The sequence below is a fragment of the Erinaceus europaeus genome, chromosome 13, assembly GCF_950295315.1.
Source record: "Erinaceus europaeus chromosome 13, mEriEur2.1, whole genome shotgun sequence".
NCBI lineage: Eukaryota > Metazoa > Chordata > Mammalia > Eulipotyphla > Erinaceidae > Erinaceus > Erinaceus europaeus.
The window spans coordinates 52,069,645-52,095,758 of record NC_080174.1 but is presented as its reverse complement, the minus strand read 5'-3'; the positions used below and the strand labels follow the sequence as shown (position 1 = coordinate 52,095,758).

The following is a 26,114-nucleotide window of genomic DNA, read 5'->3' as shown; positions in this document are numbered from 1 at the left end:
CTTGTTGTTTTAACCATTTTATATATTATGTTATGAGTTCCCTTTATCAGTACTTTTCAAATTATTGATCACTATTGCCTGGATTGACTTGTGTCTTAAGTAAGTTAATTAAAGGGTTCACAGTGGTGGAAGTTAACAGTTGTTTCAATAGTATTTTAGTCCCTGAGTTGGAGCTCAGTGGTTTAAAAACCTCTTTTTTTTCTCTTCCCTGTAGGCTATGGGAGCCTGAGGGCTTTTAAACTATCAATAGGCTTCTTAGCTTAATCACTGACTCCTGACCAAGAGATAAAGCAGGGTGTGGCAGAGATAATCCAGTGGTTATGTAAAGAGCCTTTCACAGTCCCTCAGCTATGCCACTGAGGTATAGGTCTTCTCCTGAGTTTTCTGGTTAGATCTCTGTCCCCTGGTGTCCCTCCTTGTCGCTGCTCCAGATTCTGAGGGCAGTATCAATGGAGACTCAGAGTTGCACTTGGTGAGTCTCTGGGGAGTCCTCTCCTCCCATCAGTTGTCCCCTTGTTGGTGGAGTGGACTGGAGGTGGTGTCTCAATTGATAAACTGCTGAACTGTTAGCAGTCAGTTAATCTCTCCTTAGGCTCCTCTCTCCTCTCTGTCACTAGCCACATGTGTTTGTACTCACCGGTGATTTAGTGGGTTCCTGTGGTCATTCTAGTCCTGTCTTGTTTCGGTCCGGGTGGTCTCCTTTGGTATTCCTAGTTGATCCGGGAGAGGAGAGGAGAGGAGAGGAGAGGAGAGGAGAGGAGAGAAAGCGATCTCAGGTTTAGTTTTTTTTTATTTTTTATTTTTAAAAATATTTATTTATGGGTGGGGGGAGATAGCATAATGGTTATTCAAAGAGACTCTCGTGCCTGAGGCTCCAAAGTTCCAGGTTCAATCCCCCGCACCACCATAAGCCAGAGCTGAGCAGTGCTCTGGGGAAAAAAAAAATTATTCCCTTTTGTTATCCTTGTTGTCTTATTGTTATTGGTGTTGTGGTTGTTAAGATAGGACGGAGTGAAATGGAGAGAGGAGGCGAAGGCAGAGGGGGAGAGAAAGAGAGACACCTGCAGACCTGCTTCACCGCCTGCGAACCGACTCCCCTGCAGGTGGGGAGCCAGGGGCTCTATCTGGGATCCTTACTCAGTCCTTGCACTTTGTGCCACATGCGCTTAACCCTCTGCGCTACCGCCCAACTCCCTTTTTTTATTTATTTATTGGATAGAGACAGCCAGAAATTGAGAGGGAAGGGGGTGATAGGAAGGGAGACAGACAGAGACATCTGCAGCCCTGCTTCACCACTTGCAAAGCTTTCCTCTTGCAGGTTGCGGACAGAGGCTCGAACCCGAGTCCTTGAGCACTGTTCTTCTAGCGTTTGCCCTTGAGCACTGTAATGTGTGTAGTCAACCAGATGTCCCGCCACTGACCCCATGAAAGTCTTTTTTTCATAATCATAATGTTATCTCTCCCACCCAGATATAGAAGTTTTAGTCTTCACTAGTCAAGGAGCTTAGCAAATACCCTGCAGTTTTACAGTCTTGTAAACGACTATTAATTACAAATTAAAAATGGCTTAATAAAAAAAATTTTAAAAAGACGGGCCTCGAGGTGGGACACCTGGCTGAGCACATGTTTTACAATGCTAGGGACCTGGGTTTGAGCCCCCATCCCCACCTGTAGGGGGAAGGCTCTACAAGCAGTGAAGCAGGGCTGCAGGTGTCTTCCTGTCTCTCTCCCTCTTTACCACTCACCCCTTTCCTCTTGATTTTTGGCTATCTCTATCCAATAAATAAAGAAATAAAAAGAAGAGAGAGAGAAAATCTTAGTTAATCCTGAAGCTAATTTCTACATTTTTCTTACTAAATGCCGTTTGAGGATTATAATTTTAGAGGGTCAGACTCTAAAGAATACTAATTTGAGCAAAATCATCCAGCATGATAGTTAGATACTTAAATATTGCATTGAACCTTGAAAACAGTGATTTTTACCTTTGTGTGTATGTGTTTGTATGGTCCTTTTGTTTAGATTAACTCTTGATTTTTTTTGTTTTATTTTAATCAGTAAATATATCTAGGGCAAAAACTACTTCAGTGGAACGCTCTTCTGCAAAGACAGCTACTACCCCAGTTATAAGCAATGTGGTGTCACTGGCAAAAATATCTCCTGTCCAGCCTACAGGAAATTCTAACAGTGTTTTAAAAGGTATGACTTATATGATAAAGTCATTTGGTTAGACCATAGAGGTGAGTATTACATAACTTTTCTTGGTAATATTTATATTTATATGGGGAAGCACGCCCCCTGCCTCTAAGGGAGGTGAGTAGCAATCTGGGTGGCATTAGAGTAGGAAGCATCAATAATATGTATAATCCCTCTATATTTTTAAGAAGTCAGTTAATTAAAAATTTTTTATTATTATTTATTTTCCCTTTTGTTGCCCTTGTTTTTTTATTGTTGTTATAGTTGTTGATGTTGTCATTGTTGGATAGGACAGAGAGAAATGGAGAGAGGAGGGGAAGACAGAGGGGGAGAGAAAGAGAGACACCTGCAGGCCTGCTTCACTGCCTGTGAAGTGACTCCCTTGTAGATGGGGAGCCGGGGACTTGAACCAGGATCCTTAGGCTGGTCTTTGAGCTTCACGCCATGTGCGCTTTCCCTGCAGCGCTACTGCCTGACCCCCAAAGTCAGTTAATTTTAATATACCAGATTTTAATACACTTAGATGTGACTAACCCTTATAGAACACAAGTAATCTTGATGTCAAATAGCCATAAACCTTGAAACTTTTTATTTTATTTTATTATTTTAGGGCCCCCTCCTTTTTCTTTTAATTTTGGTCTAGGGCAAGGGAGATAGCATACTGGTTATGTAAAGAGACTTTCATGCCCAAGGCACCAAAGGACCCAGGTTCAATCCCCAGTATTAACATAAAGCAGAATTACTTTAATAAAAAAAAAAAAAAGGAAGAAAGAAAGGGGAAAAAAAAAGAAAACAAAAGAGAAATTCTGTTCTAGAGTTTAATGCTCTCTAGTTAAGAGTAACTTCTTGGAGTTATGGGATATATTCCGTGGACTACTATTCTGCAATTAAAAAAGATGACATTGTGTCCTTTTGGATAAAATGGATGGAACTGGAAGTGATTATGCTTATCTAATTAAGTAAAGAGGTGAAAGGCAACTACAAAATGGTTTCACTCATATGTGGAATTTAGAGATCTGATTTACATTAACTTGACCAAAAAAAAACAAACAAAACACACACACACCAAAAAATATTCAAATGAAATAAGAAAGTAAATGTAAGATTTATGAGAACTTTGGTGATTATTTTTGGGAGACAGGAGGGAGAGGATACAGAACATCGGTGGTGGGTATGGTATGGAACTATAAATTGTAATCTTACAATTAAGAAATTAAGAAATAAATTTTTTTTTAAAAAAGGTAACATTGGTTTTTGTGTTTACTTCTATATATTTTGGGTGTAAATATATATTTTTAAATTCCTAACAGGTACAATTACTAAAGAGGCAGCAAAGATCATTGAAGATGTAAGTTTTATTATTAATTTTTTTTTTCTGATAATGCCACTGGGGTTTATTTTCATTTGGATGCAGGCATATCTTGTATTGTACTTTGCTTTTATTGCACTTTGCAAGTGATTTCACTTTTTTTTTTTTCCCCCCTCCCCATTTTTATTTCTTTAAGGACTAGCCATACGGTCTTTAAAAAGGAATAGTACCAGTTTGTATTCCTATCAGCAACGCAGTAGAATCCCTTTTATCCACAACCTCACCTGTCATTTCCTGTTTTGTTGATATAGGCCAATGGCATCTCAGTATAGTTTTAATTTGCATTTCTCTAGTGATAAGTGAATGAAGCATTTATTCATATGTACATGTCTTCTTTAGAAGATTATTTTTTATTAAGTCTTTTGTTGAGCAATACCAGTTTTTAAATATTCTCTTTTGTTGCCCTTGTTTTGTTGTTATAGTTATTATTATTGTTGTTATTGATGTCATTGTTGTTAGATAGGACAGAGAGAAATGGAGGGGGGAAGACAGAGAGGGGGAGAGAAAGATAGTCACCTGCAGACCTGCTTCACTGCTTGTGAAGCAACTCCCCTGTAGGTGAGGAGCCAGGGGCTCGAACCAGGATCCTTACGCGGGTCCTTGCAGTTTGTGCCATGTGTGCTTAACCCGCTGCGCTACTGCCTGATTCCCAAGCAATACCAGTTCTTTATAGATATTTGCTATCAGTCACTTGTTGGAAGTGTGATATGCAAATATCTTCTCCCATTTATTGAGTTGCCTGGTTATCCTTGTATAGTTTGCTTTTGATGTGTAGAAACTTTTTTGTTTGATGTAGTTCCATCATGCTTGAAACAGATCTTTATTTCTCCTTCATATTTGAAGGATAATTTATCAGTATACAGAATTGTGACTGGCAGTTCTTTTTTTTTTTTTTTTTTGCCTCCAGGGTTATTGCTGGGGCTCAGTGCCTGCACCATGAATCCACTACTCCTGGAGACCATTTTTTCCCCCTTTTGTTGCACTTGTTGTTGTAGCCTTGTTGTGGTTATTGTTATTGTTGATGTCGTTCGTTGTTGGATAGGACAGAGAGAAATCGAGAGAGTTGGGGAAGATGGGGGGAGAGAAAGATGGACACCTGACCTGCTTCACCACCTGTGAAGTGAGTCCCTTGCAGGTCGGGAGCCGGGGGCTTAACTGGGGTCCCTACTCCTGTCCTTGCGCTTTGCGCCATGTGTGCTTAACCTGCTGCGCTACTACCCCACCCCCAAGCAGGCAGTTCTTATCTTTTAATACTTTGTCATCCCACTCCTTCCATTTCTCTCAGGATTGTTAGGAGAATTTGATGAGAACCTGAATGTTATATCTTTGAATGTCAGTTTCTTCTTTTCCCTAGCAGCCTGCAGTGTTTTTTCCTTGTTCTCAGTAATGGCTAGTTTTTACTATGATGTGTCTTGGTGTTTGCTGTTTTGAGCTCAGGAACTTGGGTGTCAGTTCAGCTTCCTGAATGTTTATAATTTGAACATTTCTCAGGTGTGGAAAGTGTTATGCTATGACTTCCTTGAATATGTCTTCTGCTTCTCTTTCCTTCTCTTCCTCAGGGATCCAAATAACTCACATTTGACTTTCTGGTGGAGTTTGCTATTTCACAGAGAAATGCTTCTTGTTTTCCTAACCCTTCCTCTCCAACAGCTTTAAATTTAGAGTGTGGTTGAGTCTTCAAGCTTAGATTTCTCTCCTCCATATAATTTTAGTCTACTCCCTAGGCCTGCTGCCTGAGCCTGAACTACATTCAAAGTGTTCTCTATACCCTGTAGCTCTGTTTGTAATTTTTTTCTTTCTGTGTTTTGTAATTTTTTGGTGAAATGATCTCTGAGTTCTTAAATTCATGTCTGTATGTTAAGTTTAGTTTCTTGAACTATCTTCATGATATTTTCTGAACTCTATCTCTGTCATTCTTTCCAGATCTGTGTCTGGTTGTAGTTTCTGGCATCACTGTATTGTATTTCTAAGCAAGGTATTTGGTGTAGTTTCTTGGCCAGCAGGTGGGGCTGTGGCTAAAGTGTTGGTCTTTCCTATTTATATTATCATATTTTGGTGGATAAGTGAAGGGAAGATTGTCATGTGTTGCTGGCCTGGTTTAGTGCCTGTGATATAAATATAGGGTCTTGGTGCTATGTTTCTAGCCTCCTGGGGGATGGGGGGATACTCTCTCCCTCATGCCCCCCCTTTTTTCCCATCCACTGATCACATATACCTGCACCCAACTGTTTAATTTAGAGTCTCTTAAGAAATCCCAGTTGTAATTTGGTGAGTTTTCAGGTTATTATTCATTGCTTTAACTAGTTGATCAGGGAGTAACACATTGCAGCTGCTATTCCATGGCTCCACCTCCAGAAGTCCTGTTACTACTATTATTATTTACCAGAGCTCAGGTCTGGCTTATGCGTGGTATAGGGGGTGAACCTGGGGCCTTGCAGTCTAAGGCATGAAAGTTTTTTTTGCATAACCATTATGCTATCTCTTCTGCGAAAACAAGCCTTCAGATCCGACTTCAGTAATGAGGTTATCAAAGGAACTTAAGAGGAGGGGACTTGGGAGTTGGGCAGTAGTGCAGTGGCTTAAGCACATGTGGCACAAAGTGCTGGTTTGCAGTAGACTGGTGGAAAGATCCTGGTTCGAGCCCCCGGCTCCCCACCTGTAGGGGAGTTTCTTCAGAGGCAGTGAAGCAGGTCTGCAGGTGTCTGTCTTTCTCTCTCCCTCTCTGTCTTCCCCTCCTCTCTCCATTTCTTTCTGTCCTATCTGACAACAGCGACATCAATAACAACAACAATAATACAACAAGGGTAACAAGAGGGAAAATAAATATTAAAAAATTTAAAAAAAAAGAGGATGGGAGTTGACTGCAAGGTTCACTGAACTTTTGTGGATGTATATTGGTACATTGGTGGTAGGTTTGATGATTTAATATTTTTGGAAGAGGTACAAAATAATACTTCTAAAATATGTATAGTTTTGTAAACTAGGTTGCCTCAAAAACATGTAAATCATATATAAAAAAACACAGAAAGCAACTTTATTTATTTTTGCCACTAGGTTTATCTCTGTAGCTCAGTGTTAGTACTATAGATCCACTGCTCTTGGTGGCCATCCTGCCTTTCTCTCTCTCTCTCTCTTTCTTTCTTTCTATTTTATTGAATAGAACAGAGAGAAATTGAGAGGGGAGGGGAGATAGGGAGAGAGAAAGATAAATACTTCACCGCTTGTGAAGTATCTTCCCTGCAGGTGGGGAGTGGGGGCTTGAATCTAGGTCCTTGCTTATGATAATTTGTGTGCTTAACTGGGTGTATCACTGTTTGGTCCCCAGAAAACAATATAAGATCTGTTTTCATAGGTAAATCCCACAAGAAAAGCTGTAAGCCATACTTTCTTGTCAGTAAAGCTTTCACTGTACTATAGAAAAATAAAACTGCTGCGCTTGTGTCACGGGAGAGAGACCATGAACTCATGGCGGAGCGGGAAAACAATGCTATGCCTTTATTTATTTTATTATTATTGTTTTTTTACCAGAGCACTGATCAGCTCTGGTTTACGGTGGTACAGGGGATTGAACCTGGGATTTCGAATCCTCAGTCAAGACAGTCTCTTTGCATAACCATTATGCTATCTACCCCTGTCCACTATGCCTTTATTGATCAGAGACAACACCTTTATATATATCTTTAACTGGAAGTGGCAAGTGGGAACAGGAAATGGCTAGGAGGGGATGGAGAAAGAAAAGAGCGGGAAGGTAGAAAGCTTCCATAGCAGCTGTTGGGAAGGTTCAGTGGGATTAGCCAGTACTCTGCAGGCAGGGCGGGTCTCAGGCAAAACAATGATTATGTAAATAGATCACAGCATCAGAGCAGGGGGCCTGCCCGACATAAAACAAAACAGAAAATAAGAACTATATGGAGGTTCCTTTTCAACGATGGCACAGATAGCGTGCATTCAAGCAATTTTCTGGGAGTGGACAGTAGCACAGCTGGTTAAGCGCACGAGGCGCAAAGCTCAAGGACTGGTGTAAGGATCCTGGTTTGAGCCACGGCTCCCCACCTGCAGGGGAGTCGCTTCACAGGCGGTGAAGCAGGTCTGCAGGTGTCTTATCTTTCTCTCCCCCTCTCTATCTTCCCCTCCTCTCTCCATTTCTCTCTGTCCTATCCAACAACAATGACATCAATAATAACTACAACAATAAAACAAGAAGGGCAACAAACAGGGAATAAATAAATAAATGTTAAAAATTTTTCTTAGACATACACACAGAGAGAAAACATTGGGTTCATTCATTATCACAAATCTTCCAGGGAATTAGATGAAATGTCATAATGTGGAGAGATAACTTGCCTTACTTTGATACTGCCTCACCTGATTTTTTGTATTGATGATGATAATGATAACTTCGACTTAATCAGTTTTCACTTAATTATTATTTTCAGGTGCTGCATGGCATATTAGTTAAAGGACTGTTAAGTTGTGTGGCCGGGGGGCTTTCAAGCATAAGGTCCTGAGTTCAGTCCCTGGCAGTACACACACCAGAGTGGTATCTGGTTCTTTTTCTTCTCTCATCCTATCCCTCCCATTAATAAGTAAATAATATTTAAAAAATACTAAGTTAACTTTGTTTTTCATTTTTACTTATTTTTTTCTTTCTTTTTTATAATTTATTTCTTTATTGGGGAATTAATGTTTTACATTCAACAGTAAATACAATAGTTTGTACATGCATAACATTCCCCAGTTTCCCATTATTTTTTTCTTTCTTTTTATCTAACCAGAGCACTGCTCAGCTCTGGCTTATGGTGGTGCGGAGGATTGAACCTGAGACTTTGGAACCTCAGGCATGAGAGTCTGTTTGCATAACCATTATGCTGTCTACCCTCCGCCCTTTATTTATTTTTAATGAGACACACAGAGCACTGTTGAGCTCTGGCTTATTGTGATGGTGTGGATTTAATTTGGGACCTCAGAGCCTCAGGCATGAGAGTCTTTTTCTTTTCTTTCCAGTTTTTTTTTTTTTTTTTTGCCTCTAGGGTTATCAGTGGGGCTTGGTGCCTGCACCGAATCCACTGCTCCTGGAAGCCATTTTTCTCTTTTTGTTGCCCTTGTTGTTGCACTTGTAGTTGTTATTGTTGTCATAGCTACTGTTGTTGGATAGGAAAGAGAGAAACCAAGAGAGGAGGACAGAAAGATAGACACCTGCAGACATGCTTCATCACTTGCAAAGCGGCCCCTCTACAGATGGGGAGGTGGGGCTGGGGGCTTGAACTGAGATCCTTAAGCCAGCCCTTGCACTTTGCACCATATGCACTTAACCTGCTGCGCTATCCCCCAACTCCGTAAAAGCCTTTTTCATAACCATATTTCCACAGCACATCAAATTATGAATTTTGAATTATTCAGAGCAAATATTTCCTCTTATTAAAAGGGCCTAGTATATGTTTACCTTATGTAGAATAATTCTCTCAGTTACTAATCATTTAAACTGTGTTAAGAATAGTTCAGATTAATGTTTTCAGTTTCATCTACAAAAAGTATAATAACAGATAATGTAGTGCTCTTGTGATTAAACACACACACACACACACAAAACCCCGTGACATGAGAGTGTGTCCTTTACTATGTGTGCAGCCGAGGTCCAAGCCTAGACATTATGTGGAAAGGGCTATGGCATTGGTGGAAGCTTGGGTGCTGTGATATCTCTTCTCCTCTCTTTTTCTCTCATTCTATCAACTTGAATGGAAGGGTGATTGAGATGGTGAAATTGTGCATATATGAGGCATGTACTTCAGATACACAGAATTCTCTCCCATTTTTTGTGTTACCTTTTTCTTACTGACTACAGGATTTCTTTTTATTCTGCATTTCTCCTCCCAGTTTAAAAAATTAATTAATTGATTAATTAATTTTGGATAAAAACAAATTGAGAGGGAATGGGGAGAGAGGAAGAAAGAGGGAGGGAGGATCCAGGTGGTGTGCACATTATTGTGCACAAAGACCTAGGTTCAAGCCCCTGGTCCCCACCTTCAGGGGCTTCACAATTGGTGAAGCAGGGCTGTAGGTATATCTTAGTCTCTTTCCCTCTCTGGTTCTCCCTCCCCTCTCAGTTTCTCTGTCTCTATCTAATAATACACACAGATGAAGCTTTGCCACTTAAGAAGCTTCGCCCCTGCAGGTGGAGTTTGGGGGCGTGAGCCAGGGTCCTTTCATGTGTAAAGTGTGCCATTACCTGGCTCTTGCTTATCCCTCTTTCTACTTCATTTTCTTTCTTTCTTTTTTTTTTTTTATCTTTCTTCCTTCTTTCTTTCTTTCTTTCTTTCTTTCTTCCTTTCTTTCTTTCATACAATAGTTTGTACATGCATAACATTCCCCAGTTTCCCATTTAACAATACAACCCCCCACTAGGTCCTCTGAATCCTTCTTGGACCTGTATTCTCCCCACCCACCCACCCCAGAGTCTTTTACTTTGGTGCAATACGCCAATTCCATTTCAGGTTCTACTTGTGTTTTCTTTTCTGATCTTGTTTTTCAACTTCTGCCTGAGAGTGAGTTCATCCCATATTCATCCTTCTGATTCTGACTTATTTCACTCTACATGATTTTTTCAAGGTCCATCCAAGATCGGCTGAAAACGGTGAAGTAACCATTTTTACAGCTGAGTAGTATTCCATTGTGTATATATACCCCAACTTGCTCAGCCACTCATCTGTTGTTGGACACCTGGGTTGCTTCCAGATTTTGGCTATTACAAATTGTGCTGCCAAGAACATATGTGAACACAGATCTTTTTGGATGGATGTGTTGGGTTCCTTAGGATATATCCCCAGGAGAGGAATTGCAGGGTCATAGGGTAGGTCCATTTCCAGCCTTCTGAGAGTTCTCCAGACTGTTCTCCACAGAGGTTGGACCAATTTACATTCCCACCAGTAGTGCAGGAGGGTTCCTTTGACTCCACACCCTCTCCAGCATTTGCTGCTGTTACCTTTTCTGATGTATGACATTCTCACAGGAGTGAAGTGGTATCTCATTGTTGTCTTTATTTGCATTTCTCTGACAATCAGAGACTTGGAGCATTTTTTCATGTGTTTCTCTCTCTCTTTCTTTCTTTTTAATATATTTAATTTATTTATTAATGAGAGGGATAGGAGGAGAAAGAACCAGACATCACTCTGGTACATGTGCTGCTGAGGATTGAACTCAGGACCTCATGCTTGAGAGTCTAGTGCTTTATCCTCTGCGTCACTTCTTGGACCACTTTTTTTTAAAAAATATTTTATTTATTTATGAGAAAGACAGGAGGAGAGAGAAAGAGCCAAACACCACTCTGGCACATGTGCTGCCAGATTGAACTCGGGACCTCATGCTTGAGAGTCCAAAGCTTTAGTACTGCCACCACCTCCTGGGCCACTCTATTTTCATCAGCACAAAACCATACAGTATACTTACCTCAAAAAACAAAATCGTTTAGCACCACAATCCTCTAGCAACTGTCGGATTCTTAGGTTTTTTTTTTTTTGGGGGGGGGAAATCTTTTCTAAGGGTGACCTTTACTTGCTACTTCCATTTCTTCATCTGTTATCTTTCCTTCGCTTAATCTAGTCAGGCTTTTGTGTGTACTATTCCTCTTATACCACTCCCTTGACAAAGACTGCATTTTGTCAAGATTACCACTGGTATTTGCCAACTTAATGAGCATTTTTCAGTTTTCATTTTGCTAGTCCTTCAGTAACATTGAACAGATACATTCTCTTTTTCTTCCCCCTCCTTCCTTCTTTCTGTCTCTCTCATACTCTCTTTATACATATTTTATTTTTTTAAATTTTTTATATTTATTTTCCCTTTTGTTGTACTTTTTATTGTTATTGATGTCGTTGTTAGATAGGACAGAGAGAAGTGTAGAGAGGAGGGGAAGACAGAGAGGGGGAGAGAAAGACACCTGCAGACCTGCTTCACTGCTTGTGAAGCGACTCCCCTGCAGGTGGGGAGCCGGGGGTTTGAGCTGGGATCCTTAGCCGGTTCCTTGTGATTTGCGCCACGTGCGCTTAACCCGCTGCGCTGCCGCCCAACTCCATTTATTTAATTTTAATGAGAGGTAGACACACCCACCCACCCATGACCAGAGAACTGTCCGTCTCTGGTTTATGTTGGTGCAGGGTATTGAACTTGGGACTTTATGGAGGCTCAGACATGAAAATCTTGTTTGCTCATTTATAATAATGAGAGAGAGAGCTACAGAGAAAAAGAAGAGACCAGAGCACTGCTCAGCTGTAGCTTATGGTGGTGCTGGGAAGTGAACCTGGTACCTCAGAGCCTCAGGCATTAAAGTCTTTTGCATAACCATTATGCTGTCTCCCCTGCCTGTTCCTTCTTTCTTGAAATGTCTTTTCAGTTTCCAGGACACTGTACTTGGCAGCCAACTCTTTTGTTGTTGTTGTCGTCGTAGTTATTACTGTTGTTATTGATGTCATCATTGTTGGATAGGACAGAGAGAAATGGAGAGAGGAGGGGAAGACAGAGAGGGGGAGAGAAAGACAGACACCTGCAAACTTGCTTGACAGCCTATGAAGCGACTCCCCTGCAGGTGGGGATTCGGCGGCTCGAACTGGGATCCTTCTGCTCGTCCCTGCTCTTTGCACCACGTGCAATTAACCCGCTGTGCTACCGCCTGACCCCCTCTATCTTTATTATTTCCTTGAGCACTTACACAGTCCTGTGATTTTAGAGACCATTTAGATGGTGGCTGATTCCCTGGTTCATTATTCTCGCTGTGATCTATTGATCTCTAGATTCAAGAGTTTAGCTGCCTACTGACAGTTACAGTTAGATGAATAACATGCATTTCAAATAATATGTATGAAAGAGAACCCTTTAATTTTCCCTAGACTTAGCTCCAGAGTTCTGTATTTCTTGCCACCTCCATTGCTACCTCTTTAGAGTCACCATCATCCTTCTGTACTATTACAATGATCTCTTGTTATTCAGCCTTCTTTCATGCTCTTTGCAGTTTTTTTCATGATGTGCATTTTTCTTTTTCTTTAACTAGGGCACTGCTCAGCTCTAGCTTGTACATATCATGGAAAAAAATTGCAAAGAGCAAGGAAAGAATTTTAATAATGCAGAAATGGAGAAAGGCTTTCTAAATAAATCATAAAAGTTTGGGGAAATAACAAAAGGTTCAACCCCCAGAATTACCATAAGCCAAAACTAAACAGTGTTCTGGTTAAAAGATAAAATAGGGAGTCGAGTGGTAGCACAGCGGGTTAAACGCAGGTGGTGCAAAGCGCAAGGACGGGTGAAAGGATCACGGTTCAAGCCCCCAGCTCCTCACCTGCAGGGGAGTCACTTCACAGGCGGTGAAGCAGGTCTCCTCCTCTCTGTTTTCCCCTCCTCTCTCCATTTCTCTCTGTCCTATCCAACAACAATGACATAGATAACAACAATAATAATAACTACAACAATAAAATAAGAAGGGCAACAAAAGGGAATAAATAAATAGATATTTTTTAAAAAGATAAATAGTGGTCTGGAGGTGGCACAGTAGATAAAGCATTGGACTCAAGCATGAAGTCCTGAGTTCGATCTCCGGCAGCACATATACTGGAGTGATGTGGTCTGATTCTCTCTCTCTCCCCTCCTGTCTTTCTTATAAATAGATAAATAAAAATAAATAAAATGTCATAAAGTTAAGAACCATAAAAGATTTCCTAGGGAGGGGACGGACAGTGGCATACTCTATAGAGCCCATATGTTACCATGTGCAAGGACCCCAGTTCAAGCCTCTGCCTGCCACCCACACTGAGGAACTTACATGAATGGTAGAACAGTACTGCAGGTGTCTCCCTCCCTTCTCTGCCTTTCACCCTCTATAAGAGAAATAACAATAGGAATTGTGGAATAATGCAGGTACTGAGCCCCCATCATATTCTTTTTTTATATATAATTAAAAAAATATATTTGTTTATTTCCTTATGTTGCCTTGTTGTTTTATTATTGTAGTTGTTATTGATGTCATCGTTGTTGGATAAGACAGAGAGAAATGGAGAGAGGAGGGGAAGACAAAGAGGGGGAGAGAAAGATAGACACCTGCAGACCTGCTTCACTACCTGTGAAGTGACGCCCCTGCAGGTAGGGAGCTGGGGGCTTGGACCAGGATCCTTCTGCTGGTCCGTGCGCTTAACCCGCTGTGCTACTGCCTGGCTCCCACCCATCATATTCTTATTGGAACAAAATAACAAACACCCACAAAAGATAGATGAAAAAAAAAAGGTTGAGATACACATGTAAAAGACCTTTTTTTTTTTTTTTTTTTTTTAAATTTCCACCAGGGTTATCACTGGGGCTTGGTGCCAGCACTGAATACAGTGCTCCTGACAGCCACTGTTTTCCTTTTTTTTAAAAAATTAACTTTATAAAAAAATTAAGTTAACTATTTATTTATTGGATAGAGACAGTGAGAAATCAAGAGGGAAGGGGTTGATAGGGATAGAGACAGACACCTGCAATACTGCTTCACCACTCGGAAAGCTTCCCTCCTGCAGGTGGGGACCAGGGGCTTGAACTTGCGTCCTTTTGCATTGTAACATATGCACTTAATCAGGTGTGCCACCATTGGCCTCCATGTTTTTTCTTTATTTTATAGGACATAGAGAAATTGAGAGATAAAGAGGGAGAGAAAGATAGACACCTGTAGACCTACTTCATTACTTGTGAGGCTTCCCTCCTACCCCCCACAGGTGGGGAGAAGGTGTGCTCAACTAGGTGTGCCAGTGCCCAGTACCTGAAAGTTAGCTTTTTTTTTTTCCTCCAGGGTTATTGCTGGGGCTCGGTACCTGCACCATGAACCCACTGCTCCTAGAGACCATTTTTTCCCCTTTTGTTGCCCTTGTTTTATTATTGTGGTTATTATTATTGTTGTTGTTGATGACAGAGAGAAATGGAGAGAGGAGGGGAAGACAGAGAGGGGGAGAGAAAGATAGACACCTGCAGACCTGCTTCACCGCCTGTGAAGCATCCTTAAGCTGGTCCTTGCACTTGGCGACATGTGCACTTAACCCTCTGCACTACCACCCAACTACTAAGGCTAGCTTTTTTTGTTGCAGATTATTATTGTCATCATTACTAATTATTTTTGCATAACCATTATGTTATTTCCCGACTAGTGTATGTATTATGTACATACATATGTATGTATGTACTAGTGTATGTTGTATTTGGATAGAACAGAGAGAAATGGAGAGAGGAGGGGAAGACAGAGACATACACCTCGAGCTGGGGGCTTGAACTGGGATCCTTATGCTGGTCCTTGCGCTTCACACCACATGTGTTTAACCCGCTGGACTACCACCCGACTCCCCCCCCTTTCTATTTATTTATTTATTTGTTTATAATATTTATTTATTTTCCCTTTTGTTGCCCTTGTTTTATTGTTGTAGTTATTATTGTTGTTACATATGTCGTCATTGTTAGGTAGGACAGAGAGAAATAAGGGAGAGGAGGGGAAGACAGAGAGAGGGAGATAAAGACACCTGCAGACCTGCTTCACCATTTGTTAACCGACCCCCCTGAAGGTGGGGAGCTAGGGGCTCGAACCGGGATCCTTATGATGGACCTGAAGCTTTGTGCCATGTGTGCTTAACCCACAGAACTACTGCCCGACTCCCCCCTTTCTATTTCTTTTTTTTCTACTTTATTTTATTTTGTTGTTTTTTTAAAATTTATTTTCCCTTTTGTTGCCCTTGTTTTTTTTATTGTTGTTGTAGTTATTATTGTTGTTGTTATTGATGTAATTGTTGGATAGGACAGTAAGAAATGGAGAGAGGAGGAGAAGACAGAGGGGGAGAGAAAGATAGACACCTGCAGACCTGCTTCACCGCCTGTGAAGAGACTTCCCTGCAGGTGGGGAGCTGGTGGATCGAACCAGGATCCTTACGCCAGTCCTTGCGCTTTGCATCATGTGCGCTTAACCCACTGAGCTACCACCCGACTACCTCCTTTCTATTTCTTAACCATTGGTTGGCCTAGATCAAAATTTTATTATTTTTCTTAATTGTTCATTAACTATGACCACATATGAGTGAACTTATATACTTACCTTTCTCTGTTTTATTTACTTTTATATCACCCTCTAAGCCTACCCATAATGCAGGTGGTAGTATGCCATCTTTCTTTATTGCTGAATAGTATTTCACTATACATATAGATCTCATCTTCTTTGTCCATCTCTCAATCAGGTTGCTTATAATTCAAATCATTTATATATGGGGTTGGATTCTTCGCTGTCAGTAGGACATCCAGATTGCCTTAGGTTATGTTACTGTTTTCCTTCTAGTTCTATAGACTGATCCAGAAATGCTTACCTTGTTTACTTCTACCCTTCTGATAACCATCGTAATTTTCTCAGGCTCTGAGTTTATCTTTTTATTTATTTATTTATATTGTTTTAAATATTTTATATTTATTCATTCATTCATTTATTTTCCCTTTTGTTGCCCTTGTTTTTTATTGTTGTTGTAGTTATTATTGTTGTTGTTATTTATATCATTATTAGATAGGACAGAGAAATGGAGAGAGGAGGGGAAGACGGGGGGGAGAGAAAGAGAGACACCTGCAGACCTGCTTCACCGCGTGAAAGCAACTCCCTGCTTGGGGCGCGGGCTCGAACCGGGATCCTTACACCGGTCCTTGCGCTTTGTGCCACCTGCGCTTAACCTGTTGCGCTACCACCCGACTCCCTGTCTTTTTATTTTACTGAATATAATCACTTCCAGTTTTATCCATTTTGTTCTGAAGATTACAGTCATTTTAGTTGCAAAGTAGTAATTCATTGACTATATATACCTCATGACTTATGTACACACTCATCTGTTGTTGGGCATTTAGGTTGATTCCATATTTTGTCTATTGTGAATAGTACAGCTAGGGACATAAAGATACATGCATTCTTTTTTTTAAAATTTATTTATTCCTTTTTGTTGCCCTTGTTGTTTCATTGCTGTAGTTATTATTGTTGTTGTTATTGATAACATCTTTGGCTAGGACAGAGAGAGAAATGGAGAAGGGGAAGACAGAGAGGGGTAGAGAAAGACAGACACCTGCAGACCTGCTTCACCGCCTGTGAAGGGACGCCCCCGCAGGTGGGGAGCCGGGTGCTTGAACCAGGATCCTTATGCCGGTCCTTGCACTATGCGCCACCTGTGCTTAACTTGCTGCGCTACCACCCGACTCACAAAGATACATGTATTCTTTTGAATTATGTTTTCATGTCTTTTGAATATATGCCTAGGAGTGGTGTGAACTAGATCATTAGGTATTTGTATTTTTATTTGAAAAACAACCTATGTTTCTTATCAGTAGTCATGAATTACTATGAGTTCATCCTGAGTTACAGTAAAAATCAGAAAATAATATCCTTACATGGGGAATCAGGCTGTAGCGCAGCGGGTTAAGCGCAAGTGGCACAAAGTTCGAGCCCCTGGCTCCCCACTTACAAGTGAATCGCTTCACAGGTGGTGAAGCAGGTCTGCAGATGTCTGTCTTTCTCTGCCCCTCTCTGTCCTGTTTAACAATGATGACATCAATAACAGCAACAATAATAACTACATCAACAATTAAAAAAAACAAAAGCAACAAATGGGAAAATAAATAATTAAAATAAAAATATCCCTACATGGGTAAAACCTGAAATCCACCTCTTTCTATAATCCCACACTTAGCCATATGACTGCATACACATTCACAGTGACTTTGTTAGAACTGTATACTGTCCAGTGGCATACTATGCAGTTAAAAAGAATGCAACAGCTACACACACACACACACACACACACACACACACATACACATCACATGAAAAAGACACAAAATTGTATAGCATATTACCATTTGTATTTTAAACACACCATGCATTTAAAATGTATGCTTGTACATTTGTGTAGAATATTGTATAAGGTGGTTAAAATAGATAATAATAGTTGCCTTTGAGGGAAGCTGAATGAGAGAAAATTTTAAGAGAATACTAATTTTTTATTAGTGATTTAATATTGGCTTATGAAATTACAAGATAACAGGAGAACAATTCAACACTGTCCCACCACCAGAGTTCTATGTCCCTATTCCCTCCACTGGAAACTGCAATGGTTCTCCCAAGGCCACAAATATGGGTTAACTATTCTTTTTTCTAGCTTTTTCTTTTTTAAAAAAGTATTTATTTATGGGAGTTGAGTGGTCCGCAGTGGGCTAAATGCACGTGGCGCCAAGCACAAGGACCAGCATAATCACAGTTCAAGCCCCCGGCTACCCACCTGGAGGGGAGTCACTTGACAATCAGTGAAGCAGGTCTGCAGGTGTCTTTGTCTTCCCCTCCTCTCTCCATTTCTCTCTGTCCTATCCAACAATGATGACATCATCAACAACAACAATAAAGATAACTACAACAATATAAAAAAAGGAAAAGAAAAAAGAAATTTATTTTGGCTAGAGAGAAGTTGAGAGGGGAGGAGGAGATTTGTGGACTGAGGGCTTGAACCTGGGTTCCTGTGCATTGTAATGTGTGTGCTCAACCAGATGCGCCACCACCCAACCCCTTGACTGTTATTTCTTTGTTGGTTGGGTCGGTCGGGTCGGTTGAGTCAGTCAGTCAGTCAGCCTATCTGTCTGTCTGTCTCTATTTATTTATATTTTTGCCCATATTTTTCATATGGTCCTGCCTTCTCTTCCTTTCTAAGTCACCTATTACAACTTCTGAATGTGTTTTCTTTTCTCCTCTTCTCTCTCTGGACTGTGATGAAATTGGGTTTCAGAGCCCTCTAGTCATCTTCCTCTAACATTATGAGAATTATTATTTATTTATTTTGCCTCCAGGGTTATCGCTGTTTTTTTCCCATTTTGGTGTGGTTGTTGTTGCATAGGACAGAGAAATTGAGAGAAGAGGGGAAGATAGAGATGGGGAGAGAAAGATAAACACCTGCAGACCTACTCCACTGCTTGTGAAGTTATGCCCCTGCAGGTGGGGAGCCAGTCCTTGTGCTTTGTACTATATTATGTGCTTAACCTGTGTGCCACTGCCAAGCCCCCCAAAAAATTATTTTTAAAAACCAATGAGTCGAATTGATTAGAAAAAAATTAGGAATTAGTGTATATTTTCTTTTTTAAATGTTTTTATTTTTAAATATTTTATTTATTTAATTTTAATGAGAGAGAGAGATACACAAAGAAAAAGTCACAGAAAGACCAGAGCACTGCTCATCTCTGGCTTATGGTGGTGCTGGGGATTGTGCCTGGGACCTTACCGCCTCATTAATGAGAATCTGCATAACCATTATGCTGTCTCCCTCACCCTAGTGTATATTTTCTTAAGTAGCTTCTTTACTGTAACCATTTTTTTAAAAAGTTTTTAAGATCTTTTTAAATTTTTTTTATTATCTTTATTTATTTATTGGATAGAGACAGAAATCGAGCAGAAGGGAGAGATAGAGAGCGAAAGAGACAGAGAGACACCTGCAACCCTGCTTTACCACTTGCAGGTGGGGATTGGGGGCTTGAACCTGGGTCCTTGCGCATTGCAACATGTGCGCTCAACCAAGTGTGCCACCATCCAGCCCCATTTCTTTTAAAAAAAAAAAAAAATCTTATCTTTATTTAAAAAAAAAATTCTTATCTTTAGAGATAGCAAGAGATGGAGAGAGGTGGGGGTTATAGTGAGAGAGACAGAGAGACATCTGTAGACCTGCTTCACTGCTTGTGAGTCTCTCCCCTTGCAGGTGGAGATCAGGGGCTTGAACTTGGGTCCTTAAGTACTGTAATGTGTGCACTTAACCAGGTTTGCCACCACTTGGCCCCTTGTAACTACTCTTATTTATTTATTTATTTTCCCTTTTGTTGCCCTTGTTTTTCAGTGTTGTTGTAGTTATTGATGCCGTCGTTGTTGGATAGGACAGAGAGAAATGGAGGGGGGGAAGACAGAGGGGGAAGAGAAAGAGAGACACCTGCAGACCTGTTTCATCTCCTGTGAAGCAACTCCCCTGCAGGTGGGGAGCCGGGGTCTCGAACTGGGATCCTTACACTGGTCCTTGCACTTTGCGCCACCTGCGCTTACCGGCTGCGCTACCGCCCAACTCCCGTAACCATTCTTTTAGAGGGATTCTCTCTGTCTCTCTTTTTTTTTTTTGACTCGGTATCCCATTGTTTTTATTTGTATTTCTCTGAAAATCAGGAATTGTATTTCTCTTGGTAAGTGTCACCTTTTTATTGATATAAATTATAGTTAGTGATAAGTACTAAGAAATCTCTTTGGTTTTTAAATTTGTTTTTAACTAGGGAAGTGCACAGCCAGATGGCATGAGACTTCTATCTTCCCAGTGTTCCAGACTTTTAAAAAACAAAGCATTATTGTGCAAGCCTGTCACTCAGACCAAGGCTATCTCTTGCAAACCACATACACAGCATAAGGAATGCCAAACAGGTATTTATCCCGTACTTTCTACATGTAGACATTTTGTTTTCTGCTTTGTTTTTAAGAAAAAAATAGAAATTCTTTGACAATTTATTAAATGTGGAAACACTCATTAATTCTTAGACCACATACTTTGAACCTCTAATTTACTCTTTTTATAACTACTGTCATTAATACTAATAACTACTAAATTGAATCCTTATGTGTGTAAGCATTCTGTGGAAAGTGTTTGATGTATGTGGGCAGTAGTATTTTTCAAAAGTATAATCAGGTTACTATAATTGCTAAGTACAAATTTAACTAAAAGGAATATATATGTATAGATGTGTGTGTGTGTGTGTGTGTGTGTGTGTATTTCTTTATTTATTTCTCTCTTTTTTAAATTTCTCTCTTTTTTTTTTTCTCCCCACCGGAGTACAGCTCAGCTCTGGCTTATGGCAGTGCTGGGAATTGAACCTGGGACCTTTGGTGTCTCAGGCATGAAAGTCTTTTTGCATAGTTATTATGCTATCTCCTCAGCCCAGGGCTAGTGATTTTAACCTTACCTTTTTTAAAGTGCTGTAAATTTATTTGTTGGCTACTTACTGTTAAGTCTAAGATGTTTATCAGGAAAGTTATTTGAATTCATACTTGAAAATATTGTAAACTATTGCTTCAACCCATGTTAACTGCTCTCAAATCCACTTTTCTTGTATTTTCAGTTACTCTCATAGTCTACTGTGCCCAAAGCACTTAAAGTTTGCTTTTACTGATAATTTTACTTCTCAGACTATACTGTATTAAAAAATCTAGTTTATCAACAGGTAACCATGAGTTTTTATGTAGAGTGCCTTTCTTTTGGTAGGAGTCAAGGAGAATCCTGTTTTCCTCTCTCAGTAAATTTGATTGTTTTAGATTCCTGTTAAAATGGTACACTCATTGTGTACATGAATTTATATTATATACACATTCACGTGTGGAAGGTAGTAAAGGATCTTGGACATCTATATGTGTGGGTATGTGTGTATTTATACACTTCTTTGAATTTCTAGATTACATATTGGATTGCTTTCTCTGTACTGTTGTAAATTACATTTTCATTTGACTTTGCATTGGAAACACCATCCCATGTCAATTTAAATATCCATTAAGAGTCTTACAGATGCATAGATCTATATCCCACTAAAACTGGACATTTTCTTTGCTCATTTAAAAAAATTAGTTAACTTTTTTGTTTTCACCAAAACACTGCTCAGCTCTGATTTGTGGTGGTGCTGGGTTTTGAACCTGGGAATTCTGGTAGCTCTGGCATGCAAATCCTGGCTGTAACACATTGAGCTATCTTCTATACCTATTACTTTTTTTTTTCCCCACAAGAGAGAGACCAAAGTGCCACTTTGTCACTCACAATATTATCTTTGCTTTTGTTTTTCTTGTTTGTATGTAGTGACAATCATGGAACCCAGGGCCACATGTGTACAAGACACATTACTACTGAATCACTTTAACCATATATATATAATCTTTTAAATTATCTTTATTTATTGGATAGAGACAGCCAGAAATTGAGAAGGGTGGGGGTGATAGAGAGGGAGAGGCAGGAGGCCGGGCAGTGGTGCACTGGGTTAAGTGCATATAGTATAAAGGGCAAGTACCTGTGTAAGGATCTGGGTTCAAGCCCCTTACTCCCCACCTGCAAGGGGTTGCTTCACAAGTGGTGAAACAGATATGCAGGTGTCTCTGTCTCCTCCTTCTCTATCTTCCCCATCCCTTTCAATTTCTCTCTGGCTTATTCAATAAAAATGGAAAAAATGGCTTCCAGGAACAATGGATTTTTAGAGCCAGCACTGAGCCCCAGTGATAACCCTGGAGGCAAAAAATAAATAAATAAATAAATAATAAATAGTGGTCCAGGAGGTGGCATAGTGGATAAAAAGTATTGGACTTTCAAGTGTGAAGTCCCGAGTTCAATCCCTGGCAGCACATGTACCAGAGTGATATCTGGTTCTTTCTCTCTCTTCTCCTATCATTTCTCATGAATAAATAAATAAAATCTTAAAAATAAATAGAGGCAGAGACACCAGCAGCACTGCTTTACTACTTGCAAAGCTTTCCCCCTTGCAAGTGGGGACCAGGGCTCAGACCCTCGTCCTTGCTCATTGTAATATGTGCACTCAACCAGATGCACCACCACCTGGCCCCTAACCATTTCTTTTTATCTCAACTTTAATTAAAAAAAAAAAAGTGAATGTCCAGAAAGATTGAAAATATAGAATAATGAATACCAGTAAAACTTTCATCTTATTTCACCAAACATTCACTTTTTCCATCATTTATTTTCACATTTTTCTCCTCTGAACTTTAAAAAAAAAAAAAAGTAATACTTTTTTGGTATCTTCAGTGGATTTCAGCTCTTAATTACAATAATGTCTTGAACATATAGCATTGCCAGTATACAACAGCCTATAGATTTTTAATGAATTTTTTAAAGTACTCATTATTATCGTAGAGATAGAGATCATTTCTGTGAAACATGCAGACCCAGACACACCACACCACACCCCACCCTACCCCACCCCACCACACCCCACACACCACACCACACCACACACCACACCACACCACACCACACCACACCACACCACACCACACCACACCACACCACACCACACCACACCACACCACACACCACACACACACTCCCCCTCAGTACTTCTCTGCTCTGTGTTTTAGCATATGTGGTGGTAGGGATCAAACCCAGGTCTCATGCAAGCAAGTCTAGCTCTTTATCTCTGAGCTACCTCCCCAGCTACCATAGACTACAGTTTTTCTCCAATTAGTGACCAGACTTTAGGCAAAAGAGAAATTCAGTTTCTAATGGCATCATATTTTGTGTTTAAATGCTAATGCATTCTTTTGAAAAACACAGTAGTAAAATAAAAGTTTTTTAAGTGTATAGGGGAAATTATAAAAAGTGTTGCTTACTTGTTTTTGAAAATAATAGTGATTCAAATATTTCATTCAGATTTGCCCATGCCGAATGAGAAAAGTGATTCAGAACTTGATTCTCCACCTGAAAAGAAACAAAGAATAGGTTTTTTCCAGATGTCTGATGCAGAATATTTAAAAGTTGGTTGTATTATCTGTCCTGGATCAAAAGAAAATTCACCAATGCTACAATGTGTCATTTGTGGAGAAATCTTACCCAGTGAAAACATGAAGCCAGCAAATCTTTCTCATCATTTGAAGACAAAACATTCAGAATTAGAAAACAAACCTGTGTCTTTTTTTGAACAAAAATCTCTTGAAATGGAATGCCAAAATAGTTCTTTTAAGACGTGCTTCCTAGTTGATAAATCACTTGTGAAAGCTTCTTATTTAGTTGCCTTTCAAATTGCTGCCAATAAGAAGTCACTTTCTATTGCTGAAGAATCAATTAAACCATATTTAGTAGACATGTATTCAGAAGTTTGGGGTTCAGATGCTGGAGACAAAATGAAAAACATTCCTCTTTCTAATAATATGATTGGACTCAGAATCGATGAACTGTCTGCAGATATTGAAGATCAGCTGATTCAAAAAGTCAGAGAGTCAAAATGGTTTGCCCTTCAGATAGATGAATCATCTGAAATCTCAAATATCAGTCTTCTTTTGTGCTATGTCCGTTACATTGATTATGATAGCAGTGATATAAAAGAAGAATTATTATGTTGCATTGAAATGCCTTCTCAAATAACTGATTTTGAAATATTTGTTTTAATAAATAAATATATTGCTAGTAAGTCTCTGAATTGGAAACATTGTGTTGGTCTCTGTACAGATGGAGCTACAAGCATGATTGGCAGGTGTTCTGATTTAAGGGCAAAGATTCAGGAAGTTGCCATGAATACAGTGGCATTTACACATTGTTTAATTCATCGCGAACATTTAGTAGCAGAGAAGTTGGCTCCCTCCTTACATCAAATTCTTTTGCAGTCAGCAGAAATTCTAAGCTTTGTAAAAAGAAATGCATTGAATTCACGTATGTTCAAAATTTTGTGTGAAGAAACAGGATCTGAGTGTGTAAATTTACCACTAAATGCAGAAGTACGTTGGATGTCAAAAGGGAGAATTTTAACAAGATTATTTGAATTACGGCATGAAATTGAAATTTTTTTAAATCAAAAGCATTCGGATTTGGCCAAGTATTTTCGTGATGAGGAATGGGTTGCAAAGCTGGCTTATTTGTCAGATATTTTCTCACTTATAAATGAATTAAATTTAAGTCTCCAAGGAACTATGACTACTCTCTTCAATTTGTATAATAAAATGGATGTATTTAAGGAAAAGCTGAAAATGTGGTTGAAGCGCATACAAGAGGATAATTATGACATGTTCCCCTCATTTTCTGAATTCTCAAATTCTTCAGCCTTACATAAGAAAAGTATTGCGTGCATTATTGCTGAGCATCTGGAAGGACTTTCTCACATGTTCAATGACTGTTACCCACCAGAAGAAGACTTGCTTTCAGGAAATTTGTGGATAACTAATCCTTTCATGAATCACCAAAATAATAATCTTACGGACTCTGAAGAAGAAAAACTAACACAGTTATCTTCAGATTTAAGATTACAATCAGTATTTAAATCAATGTCTATAACTCAGTTTTGGATAAATACAAGAACAAGTTACCCAGAACTCCATGAAAAGGCAATGAAATTTTTATTGCCCTTTTCAACTATTTATTTATGTGATGCTACATTTTCAGCTTTAACTGAGTCAAAACAAAGAAATCTGTTGTTTTCTGGCCCTGCCCTAAGACTTGCAGTCACATCTTTAATTCCAAGGATAGAAAAATTAGTAAAAGAAAGAGAATAGCAAAGCATACTAATTATTATCAAAGTCTATTAAGTTTTGTATGGGATAGTTATCTTAAAATATAATTTCATAATGTGGATGTGATTTCAGTGATTAAATAAGTGTTTTAATAATCATTCTCTTTGTTGATGAATTTAATAATGATGTATGTATATAATTATATTTTAAAAGTACAAGGTAGAGACCAGCTATTGTATGGGTTTATTATATAGCTTGGGTTAATGACAAAGAGATAATGAAAGGCCCTGTTTATAATGGAATATAAACATTTAAGTTTTGAAACAGCTTGACCTTGAGAAATACATGAGAAATTATGTCTGACCTGGTCAGCTACTAATCTCAACAAATTGTGAAATAGGTGGGAAAACATTTAAGTAGCTTGGTGGGGGAAATAGAATCAACAGGAGTTTGAGATATATATTAGGTGCTTGTCTGACTCACTAGACCATGGCTTGAAAAAAGTTTTTTGTTTTTTTTTATTTGCCAGTAGGGTTATGGCAGGATTTGATGCCTGTATGAAGACTCTGTTATACCTGATGGCCATTTCTTTTTTCTTTTTTACTTTTTTGATAGAGGGTAAGACAGAAGGAAAGAGAGACAGAAAGAGTAAACCTGCAGCATTGGTCCACTGCTATTGAAGCTTTTCACCTACAGTAGGGATTGGGGGCTTGAACCAGGTCCTCAGGCTTGCCAACACCCATCCCTGAATTTTTATTTTAAGAGAGCTCACGCACACGAGAGAGAGAATATGAGAACAAATGTGAAAGAGAACACACATCAGAGTTTGCTTCAGTGTAGTGGGGGCTGGGCTTGAACGTGGGTGGAACACATGGCAAAGCAGCACACTATCCAAGGGAGCTATTTTACAGGCCCAAAAAACACTTTTTAGTAGTAACCATTTTAGGTTTTGCAGGCCAGTTACTCAGTTTTGCAGCTGCAGACAATACATAGATGAATATGGCTGTGTAAAACTTTATGGTCACTGAAATATGACTTGTAAAATAATTTTTAAGTCAGGGGAAGTAGCATAATGGTTATGCAAAAAGACTTTCATGCCTGAGGCTCCAGAGTCCCAGGTTCAATGCTCCTACACCATCATAAGCCAGACCTGAGTAGTGCTCTGGAAAGAAAAAAAATTTTTTTTTCATAGATCATGAAAGTTACTTTAGATTGTATATGTGTGTGTGATTATAAAATGTAAACAAACAGCTGAGGAGAAGAAGGTTTATAAAAACTTGAACAGATTTGTCACATAGCTTGCCCATCCCA

General features: G+C 39.5%; 1 protein-coding gene across 10 annotated transcripts in view; it reads left to right on the top strand.

The window, feature by feature from the left end:
• The window catches only part of ZMYM6 (zinc finger MYM-type containing 6), a 63,982-nt gene extending 39,021 nt beyond the window's left edge, over positions 1–24,961 (top strand). For all 10 annotated transcript variants that reach the window (XM_007538888.3, XM_060205841.1, XM_060205844.1 and 7 more), the window contains 4 exons: positions 2,056–2,196; positions 3,504–3,541; positions 19,874–20,018; positions 23,014–24,961. In XM_007538888.3, coding sequence (XP_007538950.1) covers positions 2,056–2,196; positions 3,504–3,541; positions 19,874–20,018; positions 23,014–24,845 — 2,156 coding nt within the window. In that variant the 3' untranslated portion in view covers positions 24,846–24,961. The remainder of the gene's footprint in view (positions 1–2,055; positions 2,197–3,503; positions 3,542–19,873; positions 20,019–23,013) is intronic.
• The last annotated feature ends 1,153 nt before the right edge of the window (positions 24,962–26,114 follow it).